A 17,885-nucleotide genomic window follows, 5' to 3' on the forward strand; every position below is an offset into this window, starting at 1 on the left:
TATGAAATATATTTAGAGATGAACAGAAAGTTTGTAAACATTTAATTCGGAATTAGCAGCATAAATTTATTAATATTTACGATACAGTTTATTACTATAAATTTTTATTTTTAGTAGATAAAAATAGACTATCCAAATCATCAATAAATTAATTTTGATCAGGATGTTCATAAAATATTTAGAAATATATTCAGGATGTCGTTATTTCTCACATTGGATAATTTTTAAAACATTTTAGAACTCGTCATTGTGACGCTCAGCCGATGAAAATAACGGTTAATAGAAAAATTTGAAAATATTTTTGTTTCTCACGGATCAGAATGTTTTGCAAGGGGGCTGCATTATAGTAAATAATTAAAATTTATTGGACAATACGACTTTACTGAATTTTAAAATAATTCTTATAAAAGCGTGAATTACGAAGTAATTCGGCTTTAGAACCAACTAGTTTTACTTTTACGTTATTATTAATCCACTCTTAAATTTCCTGAAATTTATTTTTTCTCTTAAAAAAATTACGATAATGCAGCCCCCTTGCTGTTTTGAAAGAATTTTGTGAAAACCATCAAAATATTGATAAAAATGTTAATTATTGTAGTTTTTGAGGATTTAAAATAAATTTTATGTGAAAATAAATTATAATGGAGCAGGAAATTGAGCTTGCCGACGAAGTTCCAGCGGTCGAGTGGCTTAATAATGATGATCAAATCGAACAATTGGATTTACAGACTATCGCAAATTTTAATTTCAATCGAGTATCTTCAGATGAGATTATTTATCAAAAGAAACAGAATAAATGTAAAATGGTCGGAAAATATGTGATGGGAGATAAGCTTGGAGAAGGAAGTTATGGGAAAGTCAAGGAAGTTTTGGACAGTGAAAATCTCACAAGAAGGGCTGTAAAGGTAAATAAAAGGAAACATTTATCAACCAATTAGAATTGTCATGTAGGACCAAAAACAATTGCATCTAGATTTATCGCAAATATGATTGATATTGATACACATAACATAATATGAATGTCAATTCAGCACTATTCTGCTGAAAAATGTAAACAAATTTTACAGCTGAATACGCTTAATTTGGCTAAATACACTGAATCAATATCATTGCTTTAAATTACTAGCTAGGAAAGAAATGTAATTTAAATAAGAGTTGCTACACTATTTTTCTCATTGTTGAGACAGGGACAAAGTAACTTACTTTTATAAAATTCTCTCCTGAGGATTTGCAAAAAATATCATCCATTATCCAAACGCTATTAATTTTTAATGATTTATGTATCTTTTCTTTATACCATATTTTAGATATTGGCTAAACGTAAACTTCGAAGAATTCCAAATGGCGAAATGAATGTTAGAAATGAAATATTATTTCTTAGATCACTTAAGCATAAAAATGTCGTTGAATTAATTGATGTTTTGTATAATGAGGAGAAGCAAAAGATGTATCTAGTTATGGAATATTGTGTCTGTGTGTTACAAGAAATGCTTGCATCAGCCCCAGAGTCGAAATTGCCATTATTTCAAGCCCATAAATATTTTGTTCAGCTCATTGATGGATTAGAATATCTTCATGGACAAGGAGTCATTCACAATGATATCAAACCAGGGAATTTGCTATTAACGCTTGATGATACTTTAAAGATATCTGATTTTGGTGTTGCTGAGAAATTAGAGTTATTTGCGTCAAACGATATATGTACAAAAGGCCAAGGTTAGTGTATACAGATTTTAAAAAACATCTTTAAATCCCATTTCCTCCAAAACACTTGATGATCGTAATCACTTTGTACAACAATATTAACATATTTATTTCTCGAGTGTTTGTATGAAGAAATTACGCTCAAGTTATACAGTGAGTAGCGAGCATTCTAACTTCTCTATGCAAAAAAGCTTCTCAAATAATTCAAAGATGATGAATTATGTAATTACTTTATTGTTATTCCTATTAGGTTCTCCTGCGTTTCAACCGCCAGAAATTGCAAACGGTCACGACTCATTTTCAGGTTCCAAAGCAGATGTTTGGAGTTCCGGCGTTTCACTGTAAATTAACTCATGAATTATTATTGTGTAATGTGACGTTAATTGTGGTTATTTTTTATGCATCTATAGATTTAATATCACAACAGGACTATATCCATTTGAAGGTGATAATATTTATCGACTGCTAGAAAATATTGGAAAAGGTGTATGGAGTGTTCCGGAGGGTAAGTGCTCAATTTTATTTAATTTCAAATGCCTAAGCTTCAAAAGCATAAATTTATGAATTAATTGCGGTACATATGATTGAAAATAATTATTTTTATCTTATCAGGACTGGATCCCTTATTAACTGATTTATTACTTAATATGCTACAATTTGATGCGAATAAGCGTTTTACGATACAGCAAATCCGTAATCATACATGGTTTAATTCTTCACCAATTGATACAGGTGATAAATGAGAAATTAGTTTCGTGTTTACTTTTAAATTTAACGCCAATATATTTGTAGGAAATTGTGTTCTTGTTCCACCATTGAAAGGAGATGCTTCAAGAAGTTCCACAGTGTTGCCTTATTTAGAATCTTATCATTATGAAAGTCGTCAAAACAATGTATATTTCACTGAACATGATCTTAATGAAGCAGAGGAATTGGCTAGACAGCAACAAATGCAAGATACATCGTCATCATCTCATCAAATTAGTAAGAAAAATAGTATTTCCAACGATGAAGCTTATTCAACACGGGAATCATCAGACATCAATAAGAAACGACGAACGAAAAAGAAATTCATCTCATGCGTGAGTGTAAAAAAATTAACGCATTGTCGTCAGTCATAAAGATTTGTAATAATAATTTACGAGGTGATGCTACATATAATCTATATACAACATACAAAAAAAATGAAAGAATTTTGGTCATTCAGCTATCTATACATATATTCTCCCTATAAACGTACAAGTGTTTAAACCACGCTTCCAATATCTATACATGCTTTTAAATCTTATTTGACAATTATGAATGCTAGAAAAAGCGATTTTATCAGTGAATTAAGCAAGGATTTAAAAAATTTGAATACAGTGTTTTAGCTGATTTGCATTATATTGCAATGAGCCAATGATGTTAGTGAGCTTATGTAAAGGAAATTTTGAAAACATGTATGGATATTGAAAGCTTGTTTGTTGAAAACAAAAATGTCCAACGAACCTTATTCTAAAGTTTCTTTTAATTTAGACTTTTATTTTATAAATGGAAATCCTTAGGTAGTTGTTCACTTATGAAAAGAAATCCTTATTTTATGATAGATAAAAAAATTTAATTTTGTTTTATTTTCTCTTTTTATTTTGCTTTCTTGTGTAAATAATTACAATTATTATGTTCTGATCTTATTTTTCAAAACAAGAAAAATTGCGATAAGTTTATTAATAAAAAAATGAAATAAAAATGTTTAATATTGAACACAAAATATAATAATTTTGATATTCTTTTATTCAGTAAATAGTTTGTCCAATTTCAGCGTCTTTCTGTTGAGATATAGCTATCTAGTACTTTGTGCCAATAAATATTACAAGCGAATTTGGAATTTGCCTGCTTTTGTCACATATTTTACACCTTTAAAAGGTCGATATTTTAAATCTCCATACATGTCTAGTCGATTAACTCTTAATCCAGAGATTGCAACTTGTGATATGGTAAATTGAACATTGATAGAAGGCATGGATTCATTTGCGCTACCTTGACATGTTATAACACTACCACGAATATTTGGAAGCTTTTGGACATCAATCTTACCAACATCCCAATTCAGTATTTTTGTGTTTTGATCAAAAACGTATTTTCCTTGAGTTGTTACAAGGCTGCAATTGACCACATTTTTAGGGAAGAGAATTTCAAGCTTGACATTTTCTAGTGGATGCCCGAGAGTTGTTTTCGGTCCAACAGTTATGTCCAATTTTCCTTGTTCACCATTTTTCAAATGAATATTTTGCCGTATATAAATTGGAATGGGGACAGTCTGAGATGTAACGTGATAAGACATCAAACGAAAAGAGCCATCAGGTGGAATAAAGCTCAAGACTTTTTCCGAGTCCCATTTTTTATACCTAACGCATGGATGGAATGATACGTCGTCAAGAATTCTTGGATTAATAAATGAAAGATTCAAGTCTGGCATTCCACTAAGCTTTGTCAAACATTGAATCTCTCCAGATATTTCAGCAAATATTGCTGCTCCAGAACGATCTATAATTGCATCTACTTCCTCAATTATATCAAAATAGGCTTCATTATTTGTATATTTAACGTCAGATTTTCTCCAGGGAATGGATGATAAAGAACCAACTGGAAGAGTGTCACTAAAATTAGTCTTTCCTGTCATAGAATTCGCAATGGATCTTAAAATGTTTGGAGGCTTAATCAACTCTTTTAATACATTAGATTCTGTCGCGAGCGGATATCCATTATCTAACATTTCATCCAACAGCTCATAAATCACAACATAGTGTTCTTTAATTATAGATTCATTGCACTCATTAAAATAGTCAGTAAATGTGTCAATTATACGATGAAGGAATTCCAGTACAAAAAGTGGAGAAATTTCAGCTTTACATACACTAACTAAATACACTCCACATCTACCAATTGATACGAGATTCGTTGATTGAAATGATGTAGGAATCACCGGTATAACTTCCTGTAAAAAATAATTCTCATTTAATTAATAAAATTTAATACGTATTCTTTTGGTAAATCCTACATTTGATATTTTCAATTTTTCAAGAAATTGATCACAGATTCCTTTCGAGATTACACTTCTCCAGTGTTTTTCAAGGAAGACATCACCTTGGGTGTTAATAATAAATAAACTTTCCATTGTTCATACACTAAATACCGAAAAAACTATAAAAATATTAATATTAAATATGTCAACAAAATCTAATACAACGTAACCTAAACAAAAAAAAACCTTAAAACCTCTTTAATTTCACATGCATGTAAAAAAGTGTAGTTGTCTATAACGCATATTTTATGCCATACTTTTGGAATAGTTTAATTGTAGATTAATTAAAAGATTTATTTAAAGTTTTAAAAACTGACAGGGGTTTTTAACTTTATATCAATAAATATTATTCAAATTTCAAATGAACGTTGAATATATTAACGAATAGGCACGAATTTTAACGATCTTTTCTCGTTAATTTACACACACTGTTAAAGAAAACATATTAATTCAGCACTATTCAGCTGTTAAAATTTAAAATTTTTCTTCTGAAATTGACTTTTTTTGGTCTTAATTTCATATGTCCTAATCTCCTAATTTCGATAAAAATCAGCATAATTTCCGTAATTTCTTATTAATAATTTTTATTTGTATTAGTGGCATTTTAATACAAATTAAAATATTTTTCGTTAATAATTTTGAACAAATGCGGTCTAAAACTATGCTTTGTACAAAGGGCAGAAAAAACAGCATGTTGTACAAAATTTTACGTTGAGCGTGTTCATGTTTGTAAATAAACATCGTTGTATTGTGCCAGAGTGTAGTAATTTTTCAAAGCGAGCGGACGTGTATCGCGTTTTTGCTGTATTTTATTACGATTTTAGTGTCGTACGTAAGAAATTTCGGGAAAAAAATAAATATATAGGAGTGCATTAGTGAGATTCCCAAGAAAATTGGCGATTTATTCAGCCAATAATATCTAACTAAATTATTGGAATTTCGGATGTATTTGTTTATTACAACAGAAAACAAATAAAGCTAATGGAAATATTTAATCAAGTGCAAAAAAAATAATTAACAAAAGTGTTGATTGTTTAATTCATTGTTTATTGTGCATTATCCAGTCAAACAAAAAATTAAAAAAAGAGTTAATTATAGTGGAAGTTGGAATAAAGAATCGTGAAGATATGTCTAATTGACTTGATTTATAATTGTGTTATCCGTCGTTGTTCTAAAATAATTGTGAATATAAAATAAAATTGCAGTGGAATGTAAAGTGAAAAAGCCGGAAATTTTAATATTAATAAAATTATTAAGAAAAGTGTGATTTTACATGAAAATTGGAAAAGGAAAATAATAATAATAATAATAATATAATTAAGTAAATACCTCCACTGCATTATCAAGTGTTATCGTGAGATCCAGTGTGCGAAAAAAATAAAAAATAAATTAATTCAATTAACGATAACAATATACCAGGAAAATCAAAAATTATCACTATCGGATTAATTACAAACTTGAAAGCTGAATCTAAAAAAGCCGAATATGTATCCGACAGCTCCTCAGCGTCATCCAGCGTCTGCGGTAAGTAAAAGAAGAAAAAATAATTCTATACTAATTTACATACATTTAAAATGCAACAACAACTGAGAAGATAAATTATCGTGTGGAAAACGAAAAGCCGCCGGAAAATTTAACGAAATGCCATTGAGAGCACATGCTCGCTCGTAAAAGTGTGCGAAACTGTAAAAAACCATGATGGATGTCTTGCTTACTTCCATTTTCCTCGCAACAGTGCGCTCAAAGTTGCACTTTTTCTGACTGACATCACATATACTTTTCCGTTGATGAATTATTTTATGGATGAATTAACTTCTATACAGATAAGTTACATTTAATCTTTTGAAGATTTGATGACTTGAACATTGACATTCTAAAGTAATTTTATATAGGTATGTCAATCTTTAAAATTATGTCCATATCTTTTTATTTCTTCTCATTTGAAGACAGTCAGAAAAGAAAACATGAAACAATCTGTTGAAAAAACAATAATACAACTGCTGTTGCTACTACTTTTCTTCTTCTGATGGCATGTTATTGTATTATGATGTTGCTTTTACGAATAAAAATTTCCGACCTGCGCAAGAACAACTCTTATATGTGCTCGTCTCACAAATACATGCTTAACGAAGAGAAAATTGAAACTAAAAAAATATTATCCACTTGTCGGTAATTTTGTGACAGAAAATCATGTTATGTTCATGAAGCAATTTGTAATTTGTATACAGTTTTAATTCGATTATCATTTTGTTTCTTTTCATTTTCTCTCTCCCTCTCCCTCTCCGTCTCTTCTCTCCTTTCTCGTTCTCATAAAACCGAGTAATAATGATTATTATTATCCATGAATAAGAAGAAAATAAAAGATGGGGGTTTGTTGGAGGAGGATGAGTAATTTGAGAATAGAATGGTTCATGATCCTTTGCAGAGAAGAAGATAGGAGTCGATTGTCTTAATTAAATTGAAAGACTATATAATGTTGTGTCTGTAGATGTCTATAGGATTCAATTTTCGTAATCGTAAAGCATCTTCCTCCTTTGTTTGTCTCACTCATTCTCTTCATTTTTGACTCTACTTATGAGGCGAAAGATTTGCATTTAGAATATAAATTTCCTTAAGTTTCAATGAACTGAAGCTTAACATTTCCGCACCCTGATTTCTTCTTTTTAATTCTGTGGGGTGATAATTAATAGGTATATTACTGTAATTCTACATAATGAAACACAGAACTAAAGAAAAGAACTACAATTAAACATGCTTGCAAAAAAAAATGAATTACATCTTCTTAGCCGTAGGAAAGAGGCAAAAAAGAAGTTAAAAAGTTGTTGTTGTACAAAAGATACATACTCGTGATGAAGTAAGACGAAGAATGTTTAAAGTTTGAGAAAATGAGCTTAACTTGCCTTCATTTACACAAGTTTCTTTAAATGTCTTCTTATTGATACTTCTTCAATTTGCTGCAAACAAACAATTACGGGTGTCAATTGATTTAATTATTTGTTGTGCTTTTCCTCTATACACACTTCTTTCACTTCCATCGATAAAACTCATGGATGTGCTGGCTTTTTGACTACATGTACACATTAAATTAGTTACTTTAATCACACATTTTCTCCACTAATGAAATAACACGGTAGCCATAGTTGATCATGTAATGAATATTGGCATTCAGATCGTGATATAGCGGAAAATGTTCTTCTTGTTCAATCTCATGTACTTTCATTTAGTTCATTTTGGAATGAGAAATTTAATTGGATATATTTGTATTGTTAAAAAGAGTAAACGAAAACAATATTGTAAGAAAAAAGAATAATGAAGTATAAGAAGAAACATATAGCATAACCAGTAATAAACAGCAGAATGAAAGAAATATTGTATATACATATGTCTATAAATTTATGTCAATGTCAAGTGAATGCTGCTTGAATTTAAATTGAGCTATTTAAGTATTGATTATTCACAGCTCTTTTCTCATTCTTTTGATTTAATCAATAGTTTTTCTAGACATCAGAATTAATATTATATTTGACTGATGTGTAAATTTGCTATAATCAACAGTGATTGCTTTATGGTGACTTAGATACTGTCATTTAATTGGTGTTCATTTATCACACAATGTCAAAGTATTTAAACATAATTAACCAGATTGGTATTATCTGTTTTAATCCAATTAAGAATTTCAGTTTCTTGAAATTATTTTCCACGTTTAGGTATTAATGAAATGTATGCCTTAAAAATCTTATAATACTAACGGATTTTTTTTTTATTGACCGTCTAGTTTTGAGAAACTTAAAAAGATGCGATAATCTCACAATAGAATTGATTGAGATTCTAATGTACTACTGCTACATTGAGTGTATTATTAAGCTTAATCTAAATTTTCAATCGTGAATAAACTTGTTAAAGCAATCAATTATATTTTGAGTAATAAAACATCATATACAGCTTTTAGTAACAATGAGTAATCGGAAATTATAGACAAATCATCAAATAAGTGGTTTATATGAAGCACGATTGAAAAAGAGTAGCTAGAAAAAAATACAATAAGCAACTCAATAATTAAACTTAGTTAGATACAAAAAATATTATTTTTGTTTTCTTAAAATCACACCTTAATGGGTGAATTGGATTTTTATTCCGGAAAGTAGTTTAAAATCAGTTATATAAGAAAAAGAAGATTCTTCATCCATAATGTGAATTAAATCACAATACATCCAGTGTATGAGAACTTTTTGTTATTGTTCATCATCATTTTCATTCTTCTTCACACATTTTTCATCAAAAGATAATTTTTAAAATCATCAAACCGAATTTGTTGACTATTAATAGAAACAGTTTTAGTCAATTTTATCAAAAATTTGCTCATTTTTGTAATGTAAAAAATTTATAATGTCTTGAAACTACATGCAGCAGGACTATAGATTGCAGTCAAACCTCAGTTTCTTCATTATTTATCATAAATGAGTAAAAAAGGATTTTTGATAAAATTTTGTATGAAATTATATACTTCACAAACGCAATCAGAAATGACTTTCTATGGTAAAATATTTTTTTCTATGAAATGAAGTGAAGTCGAGTTGATTGTGAAGTCAAAAAAATCAATTCGGTTTCAACGTCGAAATACATCACTGAGCTGACTTGAAACCGATCGAAATTTTAGCGAAGTGAAGCGAAGTCATATCGACTTCACTTCACCAACTTCGACCTCTGCTTTTTGTTATTGTTCATCATCATTCTCATTCTTCTTCACACATTTTTCATCAAAAGATAATTGTAAAATCATCAAACCGAATTTGTTGACTATTAATTTACAGTTTTAGTCAAGTGGAATTGTCTTTACGTGTAGATTGTGCCTAACGTCGAAATACATTTAAATTTATTAATATTTGATTATCAATATGGACGAGTTCTATAAACAAGTTTTTTAGAGCTTTTTATTCTGGTTCCTAATTCATCTTGTTCATTTTATGGTTTTTTTGTATCTTAATAGTATAATCGGTTCCGAAAGAGTAATTTGTACCCAGAATTTTCCGTCATGTTTGAAACTTCTCTGAATGATAACCTAAAACCCTCAAAAACCGCACCAACAATAGTGAGATGGAGAGATGTGTATGTAGATATACGGAGAAGAAACCACACCATCGTTAACCACAAGATTTAAAGAATTACCATTTATTTGTAGGCTAGAGAGAATGTTCTCAGTGTCCATCGAAATGGAAAACGATGATTGGACTATGTCGTAAAAATATATCATACGAAGCATGAAAGAAAATTTTACATCCTATTGCGGTTTTTATGTTATTACTCATTTTATTGTTGTTACGATTGTGTCATGTTGTAGATGAAAATTGAAAAAAAACACCATTAAATTTTGTAAAATGCGGTGAAATTAAAATTCACTGATAAACACAAACAACAATAGAGTGCATCATGATAAAGTGGCAAGTGTTTTTAGATACACAAAAAAATAAAGTGTAGAAGGACATGAAATGAACAGTGATATGTACATAAGTCAATTATTTAGTTAAAAAAAGAGCTCATTTTTATAATTGATTGTGGGAATGTCTGACTTGTACAGCAATGTGACATGATGTTATGCTTCATTTATCTTTCCTGTAATCGCAACTCTGAAAGAAGAAAAAAATGTATATATTGTACAAACATTCAGGTGAAAAAAGTAAATATTGTATCTAATTGTCAAGCCACTTGATTATACAGTTTTTTTTTCATTTTACATGCTCTTCTCACTACTCATTACTTCAATTTAATTTTTTTCAGCGAAGACATATTTGCTCATATTGTGAATGGGTTCATTTTTTTATCAGCAAATGATATTTCTTTTTTTATTATCAAAGCAACAACAACAGTTCAGTTTTAAGCATGTACTTATCAAAATAAAAATACTTTACTATGAAAAAAGATAAATTAAATGATCGGTGAACGCATAGATTAATCAAGCATTTATGATCCAATTGATGATAAGCATGATAAGAATATGAAGTGGATGTACTTAAATTGTTATATTTGTGGATTTATCGATGAAAACAAACAAAATATATACTAAGTAAATTTTTGATCTTTTTTATTTTATTTTCGCAATCCCAATACATGTTTTCACATACATATAATATAAATATGTAAAAGTAATAACTATATGCAAATAAGGCAGTACGTACATTGTACCCCTTATCACGATTAATTTATTTTATTGCTTTTAATACTAAGTTTTTGTATTCATTTATTGCTATTGGAAATACTTTTTTATGATTGATTTTTTTTTCTATACAAGCTCATAAATATTGTTCCTATATATTAGCACTTAAGTACTTTAGCTGCAAATTTCAAGCATTTTCGACACGTCATTAAAATTATGGAGAACTTGAGGTAAAAAAAATATTTTTTCTTCCATTTATCACGCAAAAATACTTCTCATGATATCGCTTCAAGTAGATCCACTTTAATCAAGTTTAAAATTTTTAGAATGAGCTTTTAAAATCAGCTTATTGAGCACTTGACAGTTTTTTGCCTTTTATGTCGACTATTTATAAGTTGTTTGTACTTAATGTGACACAAATCATGTTTCCTAGTGAGAAACTGATAATAACATATAGCTTTTATAAATGAACTCGACTTCCCATCTCCCAAACTTATCTTCTTTATATTTGCGAAACGAAGCGCAACGTATTATGAACATGCTAATTTTATTGCTTCTGGTTAAAAAAATACAAAAACTAGACAAGCGTTTTAAACGTAGATGTCTGGATCATTCCTCGAAAGTGTACCCAAATAACACTGCTAAACTACAGTTTATTCTATTCTTAATTTTTTTTTTATGTTGTGCTGTGGACAACATGTTAAACACATAAAAATTAAACAAACATGAATAATCATAATAAATAAAGGAAAAAGTCATAGAGGCAAAGAAGAGAAACGCCTCGTGAGAATTAAAAAGTTAAACAATTGTCATGAGTCATACGTTTCAATTAGCTGGAACTCAACATTCGCGCCATGTCAATTTCAATTCAATCAATATTTTACTGCTTCTTCTTTTTGTTCACATTCAATCTGTGTGTCTTGTTTTTAGTTGCTACTTACTTCAATTTTGAGGTTGATGGAAAATATTGATTGCAAACGGCAAAAAGAAGAAAAAAAAAATAAAAGAAATTTTTATTGAATTTAAAAGTGATAGAGAAAGAGATGGAGAGTGAGTAAGACAAGAAAATGAATGTATTGATCTCAATCTGTAGCTGCTGTGAAAGATCATTATCTGTCAACGAAATGATTCGCTGCCTCGTTTCAGTATTATTGAGGAAGAACAAGAAGAAGTGAATAAAAAAACCGGTAGATTTATTTTTACTTCATACTTCGCTGTCAATTAATTAAAACAACATTTATTGAAAAATATCTTTCATGTTCTTTTCGATTTTTTCTTCTTCTTTATCGTATTTTTTTATGTTTTATTTTTTTCTCTTTTTCTCTCATTTAAAAGCCAAATAAGATTGAAATCAATTCGTTATATTTTATTAACATGTGACTGACTGAGTAACGTCGTTGTATCGTCTACATCGTATATTGTATGAATCGTGTTGAAAGAAAAAAGAAGTTATGATTTAAATTGAAATTAAAGGAAGTATGCAAATTTTTGTGACATTAAGCGCAATCAAAGATTTTCAACACTAATTGCTTAGTTTTTTCAAATTTCCATCACCTTATCAAACTCCTTCAGTATGCATTAAAATGATCTATCATCGAATATTGAGGAGTTTGGGTACTTTGTATACTCAACCAAAAAACCACAAATATAAATAAGATTATAAATCAAGTGCAAACATTCCACAACTGTTGACTCTAAGAGTCATTTATGTTTATCTTTTTCATCTAATTTCCCATCCATCCATTTCATGACTTCTTTTTCTTCATTCATCTTGTTGTTTCTTCATCATCGCGTCGTTGATTCATCGCGACTACTTTAACAAATAAAAAACAATTTTTAAACAATCTTTTTACCCCTCATCTCCTCCTCCCTATTTCTTCTTTTCTTGCGACTCAGTTTCTTTATTTTATTTCGTGCTTAAAAGGCAGGCAAAAGAATCAAATATAAGGAGAGGAAGAAGAAGAAAAAAGTTTGAAGCTGATCGCTGTTTCGTTTATTTTAATTTTATTATCGCCCATTGAATATGAATACGAAAAGCGTTAAGAAGAAATCAGAAGAAGAAACTAAAATAAGGAAAAAGAGAAGTAAAAAAAAAAGAAATCAGAATGTTTTTTTTTTTTTCAAAACTTGTGATGTGGCTCGCGGGATTTCTCATGTTTATTCTTCTTTTGACTTTAATTTAACTCCGGTGCTCCGACTGAGATGAATCTCTGATGAATGCGAAATGTGAGCAACATACATTTCTACATGTACATACAGAGCTATAAGATGTATACAGCAATTTTTGTTTATTATTTTTTCGTCAGTTTCTTGCGGTGCTCACCCATGAAATATATATTTATTATTCTTGAAAAAATCTTCGTTTTTCTTTTTGCTGTTATTTTCTTTATAAGTTTTATTTTCGACAATTTGAACCGCGAAAACGTGAAGATTTCTCTGAATGCGATGATTGCCTTTTTTCCTTAAAACTTCTTCTTCATCGTCATCAACTTTTGATTACGTTTGTTATTCAACTTATTTGATTTTCTTATTCTTCTTAATTCCTGTAATGCAGTATGTTGAACTCGTTCATATACTGTAATATATTCGGGACATGGAAGGAATTGTTCAATTGATTACGACCTTCAGATAAAGAATTTAGTTAAGAAAAATGAATTCTTCTTCCATCAACTTTGGTGGCTATGGCAATCAGTTCATTTGATGACGGATAGTTTTCTTCTTTCTTCTTAAGGCTTCATTTAAGTTCCATTATTGGTGTTTAATTTAACCACACGAATAAATTGAATGTCGTGTATATGCTGTTGACTAAGTTTATTCCTTCATTCTTATTATTGCTGTTATTATTACATTTATAGTGAAAAGTATTCCAATCGACACCAGATAATAATCATCGACACACCTCAGAAGAAGAAAGAAATATTTCTTCTCATATATTATTCTTCATATTGAAGTGAGTGTACATAAAATGTACGAGGCAAAGAAAATAAGAAGTCTGAAATGTTCGAGAGGCCAAAATACCAGATCATTTCAAGTCATTAATTTTCATTTCACTTGAGACGCGAGAGATCAATGAAGAAGAAAAATGAAGATCAAGAAAGAGGAATTTAATGTTGATATTAAGCTACTCGCTCATTCGCGCCCATCTATGACACATTTCATATGGATGAACATACATTCATCTGTGACTATAAACAATTCTCATTAATACAATTTTCAAAAATAAAATTAGGAACAAACTACACAGAAGTGAACAAGATCATAAATTAACTGACATTTTGTGGCTTCTTTTATTAATAAGCTCAATCACCCTCCGAGACTGAGTATATGAAAAGTTTTATTACGTGCAATATTTTTTTGACTCGATGAGTTCCTTCCAAGTGAAATAATATTTACTCTTTGAGTAACTTCACAGCTCTTAAAATTTCTAAGTGTGATTTACTTTGATTTTTGTGAGAGTTTGTCCCAGTTTGTTTTGAGCTAATGTTTTTCGTTAAATTTATTACCAAGTTTCAAATCACTCATCAAAATTTCAATATTTATTTAAATATTCAATTTAGTTATCAAAAATGCTTCCACAGAAAATCAAACAATTGATCACTTAAAAATACAATAAGAAGCTACTACTAAAATATCGATCAAAATAATTAAAGAATATCGAACAATAATAATAAGCTAAATACACTAATTGATCCAAATTACTTTCTCAAAGGAAATATTGTATTTTTAAAATACATGTAGCACAACTCATGTTGTTGTTGTTTTCTTAAAGAGATGAATAAAAATATGATGATATATAATGATTCTATAAATGAAGTGAGATTGAAAATTTATATTTTAAAAATAGAAATTAACTTGGCGCACATCAAAATAAGAAAAATAAGAAGAATATGTTTAAAGAAAAAAAATCAGAGAGTGATGGTGTAAATTACTCGAGAAATAAATTATGAACGATGAGATTCTTCACTTACATACAGAGTTCGTGAAGATCGAAAAAATCTTTGATTTTCCAAAATCATTTTTTTTTGTGATCTAAAAAAATCATGATTTTTTCGATCTTACGTAAATCATTACGTATGATTTTTTTACGTAACGAAGATCATTTTCAAAATGATCTTTTCTACGTAAAATCATTTTGTTTACAAATTATGTTAATCAACAACTATGCTCATTAGTACATTAATACTTAACATGATTTGTTTCTACAGCATTTTTAGATGATTATTAAGTCGTTTTGAATCTATTTACACTACTTTAAGTACTAAAATTAGCTGAATTTTCATTCAAAGTGATATGTTCTGGATCATATATTTAGTTACATTAAGCACCTAAAACCGTGTAAATAAATTCTAGATAGAGATTTCAGATGATTATCAAGTCATTTTAAATTGAATTAAACCTTTTTAAGCGATTAATTTAACTAAAAATATGATCCAGAGCATATCACTTTGAATGAAAATTCAGCTTATTTTAGTACTTAAAGTAGTGTAAATAGATTCAAAACGACTTAATAATCATCTAAAAATGCTGTAGAAACAAATCATGTTAAGTATTAATGTACTAATGAGCATAGTTGTTGATTAACATAATTTGTAAACAAAATGATTTTACGTAGAAAAGATCATTTTGAAAATGATCTTCGTTACGTAAAAAAATCATACGTAATGATTTACGTAAGATCGAAAAAATCATGATTTTTTTAGATCACAAAAAAAAATGATTTTGGAAAATCAAAGATTTTTTCGACCTTCACGAACTCTGCTTACATAGCTTTTAAATAATAATAATAGAAAAAATAATAATAAAGATGACATGGACATCAGTAGAAAATGAAAACATTTTCATAAAAAATTTCTTTTTTTTTCCTTCCTCCTTAATATTTATGAAAGTGGTATTTTCGGTGCCTTGTTTCAAATAAATAACATGTGATGATGATGATGTGAAGCGCGAGATAAATGAGGAAAAAAAGAGAAATAAAATATAAAATAAAGAATTGTGCGGTTAGGGAAAAATAAATATACACATTGCGCTTAAGATTGTTCTGTGTGAGAGATAATTAAAGAATAATGTCAGGGAGGGCGTTAAAAAGGCGCATACAAAATTGTAAAGTGTATTTATTGACGATACTCATCACAAGAAAAGCAAAAAAAATTATTAAATTATGCTAAAAACGAAACGCCTATGTGTCCATCATCATCATGCCCTCAAGTGAAGATCCTCGGAGATTTCCTTCATACTTTCGATAGAGATGCAAAAACATGTTCCCATGTTACAGAGCCGTAAAAAATGTGAAGAAATAAACATTCTTGCCAAAATAAAATAAAGTAAAACCAGAGATGATGAGGAACGCATGTGAAATTGAAAATTACTACGGATGAGGTTCAATAAAAATAAAAGAAAAGATAAAAGGTCCATTAACATTTTTTGATGGATATAAAAAAATAGCTAAAAGTTTTTCACATGAACGTCAAAGCGCATCTCGCCTTTCTATAATCTAGCCTTCGATTAATGGCCACTAATGCAGAATAGCTGAGCCAAACTGAACTTTATGCAGCATTTATTTTGTAAATCAGTGCAGAAGGCAAAATTTCTGCCTTCGCTGTTGAAAGTAAATCACACCATATTTGAGAGGGAATGGGATAAAAATTGAGATAAACGTGAAATAATTTTTCATCTTGAAACTTCTTAATTTCTTGTTTTCACATAAAAAGCATTTTGCTTAATAAACACAAGGAGAATAAAAAGAAAATGAAATACAGTAACTGAGATATTTGTAATTTAATTTTGAGTTTCGCTGCGGTTTTTTTTTTGTCGAGAGTTATTGCCTTTATTATAGGACCAAGATATTATTTTAAATCTTCTCATTTCAATATACATTGTACAAAAATTGATTATTTCGCCCATACACACATTCTCGAGAGCAAAATGTGGTTCTTGTGTTGAGATAACCACAAAATAAATTCCCTGAATGTTGACTTTAAATGCTAGTATCATTTTTTCCTCTTCATCTCCTCTTCCTCACATGTGAAACCGCAAGAACATTAAAATCCGACAAACGACAAGAAAAATTCATCATTGAATATTATGGTCGGGTGTATGTATTACTCACTCTTTACTATAAAAAATTAATGTTTCCATCTTGTTTCTTCCTCCTCTTAAGCTCGCTCCCTTTCTTCACGTGTGTGTAAAGATCAATAAAAGACTTTTTTATATTTTAGATATACGTCAAGAAAACGATTTTCCTTTCAATCCATTAATGTTTGTTTTAAACAAATCATAAAATGCTGTTTATATAAGTTTCAAATTCCTCTTCTTCAATTTCTATTTGAAATATATGAATACATGTATGTGTATAAAGAGTAGACTAACTATAAACATGTGATATCTGTAAAATTCTTTTACTTAAAGAATAAAAGAAATTAAAAGGAAGGAGTTAAAGTGTGTTAAAGAGTTGTATGATGATGGAAATCCATTTGTCTGTATCACATTCTTAAATATAAATTAGATTTCATTGGAAACAACACAAAAAATACACATTAAAAAACCCCGAATGAAATGATGAAAATTTATTGTATGTACATTTGGATTAAGACAGCATTTTGAAAAATATCAACTCAAAGTGAGGAAGTTGAATTGGAAAAATAATTAATTGGACAGTAAAATTGTTTGAATTTAAAATATCTCTAATGATGTTTAATCTTTAATTTAAGCCCATTCATGATATTTGTATCTTTTGTGTTTGACTAATCATTTGAGAATTTTATTTTTTTTACGAAAAGCAAAATGCCTAGTTCAGCTGCTATCCTTTCTATGGTTTACTGAAAACATGTAGTTTTCTTGATCATAGCAAAAGAAATAAATTGTTCAAAATTGAGAGAAAAATGTATCTACTGTGGAGAAGATGAGTAGTTATATCAATCCTAGAGATGAAAAAAAAAAACTGATTTGTTGTATAGAAATGAGATTTTTAAA

General features: G+C 28.9%; 3 protein-coding genes across 5 annotated transcripts in view; 2 read left to right on the forward strand and 1 right to left on the reverse strand.

The window, feature by feature from the left end:
* Window positions 1-532: 532 nt before the first annotated feature.
* On the forward strand, window positions 533-3,397 carry Lkb1 (Lkb1 kinase). Its single transcript, XM_070647548.1, has 6 exons — window positions 533-905; window positions 1,308-1,716; window positions 1,955-2,045; window positions 2,115-2,209; window positions 2,317-2,436; window positions 2,497-3,397. The coding sequence occupies exons 1-6, from the start codon at window positions 642-644 to the stop codon at window positions 2,823-2,825; spliced, it is 1,308 nt and encodes a 435-aa protein (XP_070503649.1). The 5' UTR covers window positions 533-641; the 3' UTR covers window positions 2,826-3,397.
* Window positions 3,306-4,924, reverse strand: LOC139095973 (AP-3 complex subunit mu-1-like). Its single transcript, XM_070647549.1, has 2 exons — window positions 4,742-4,924; window positions 3,306-4,678 (listed from the first exon to the last, which is right to left on the reverse strand). Exons 1-2 carry the CDS (start codon window positions 4,856-4,858, stop codon window positions 3,551-3,553), a joined length of 1,245 nt encoding a protein of 414 aa, XP_070503650.1. The 5' UTR covers window positions 4,859-4,924; the 3' UTR covers window positions 3,306-3,550.
* A 610-nt stretch (window positions 4,925-5,534) lies between these two features.
* The window catches only part of gro (TLE family member transcriptional corepressor groucho), a 104,097-nt gene continuing 91,746 nt past the window's right edge, over window positions 5,535-17,885 (forward strand). For all 3 annotated transcript variants that reach the window (XM_070647388.1, XM_070647391.1, XM_070647390.1), the window contains exon 1: window positions 5,535-6,289. In XM_070647388.1, the coding sequence (XP_070503489.1) occupies window positions 6,251-6,289 (39 nt within the window). In that variant the 5' untranslated portion in view covers window positions 5,535-6,250. The remainder of the gene's footprint in view (window positions 6,290-17,885) is intronic.

This window comes from Chironomus tepperi, unplaced genomic scaffold, assembly GCF_022539635.2.
Source record: "Chironomus tepperi strain 1889 unplaced genomic scaffold, CSIRO-AGI_Ctep_v1 contig_376, whole genome shotgun sequence".
NCBI lineage: Eukaryota > Metazoa > Arthropoda > Insecta > Diptera > Chironomidae > Chironomus > Chironomus tepperi.

Bases quoted from the DNA above. Each gene is read 5' to 3' on its own strand.
- Lkb1 (XM_070647548.1), top strand. From the start codon at position 642: ATGGAGCAGGAAATTGAGCTTGCCGACGAAGTTCCAGCGGTCGAGTGG. The intron at 2,210-2,316 runs GTAAGTGCTCAA...TTATCTTATCAG, and splicing joins TGTATGGAGTGTTCCGGAGG to GACTGGATCCCTTATTAACT. The intron at 2,437-2,496 runs GTGATAAATGAG...ATATATTTGTAG, and splicing joins TTCTTCACCAATTGATACAG to GAAATTGTGTTCTTGTTCCA.
- LOC139095973 (XM_070647549.1), bottom strand. From the start codon at position 4,858: ATGGAAAGTTTATTTATTATTAACACCCAAGGTGATGTCTTCCTTGAA. The intron at 4,679-4,741 runs GTAGGATTTACC...TATTTTTTACAG, and splicing joins AAAAATTGAAAATATCAAAT to GAAGTTATACCGGTGATTCC.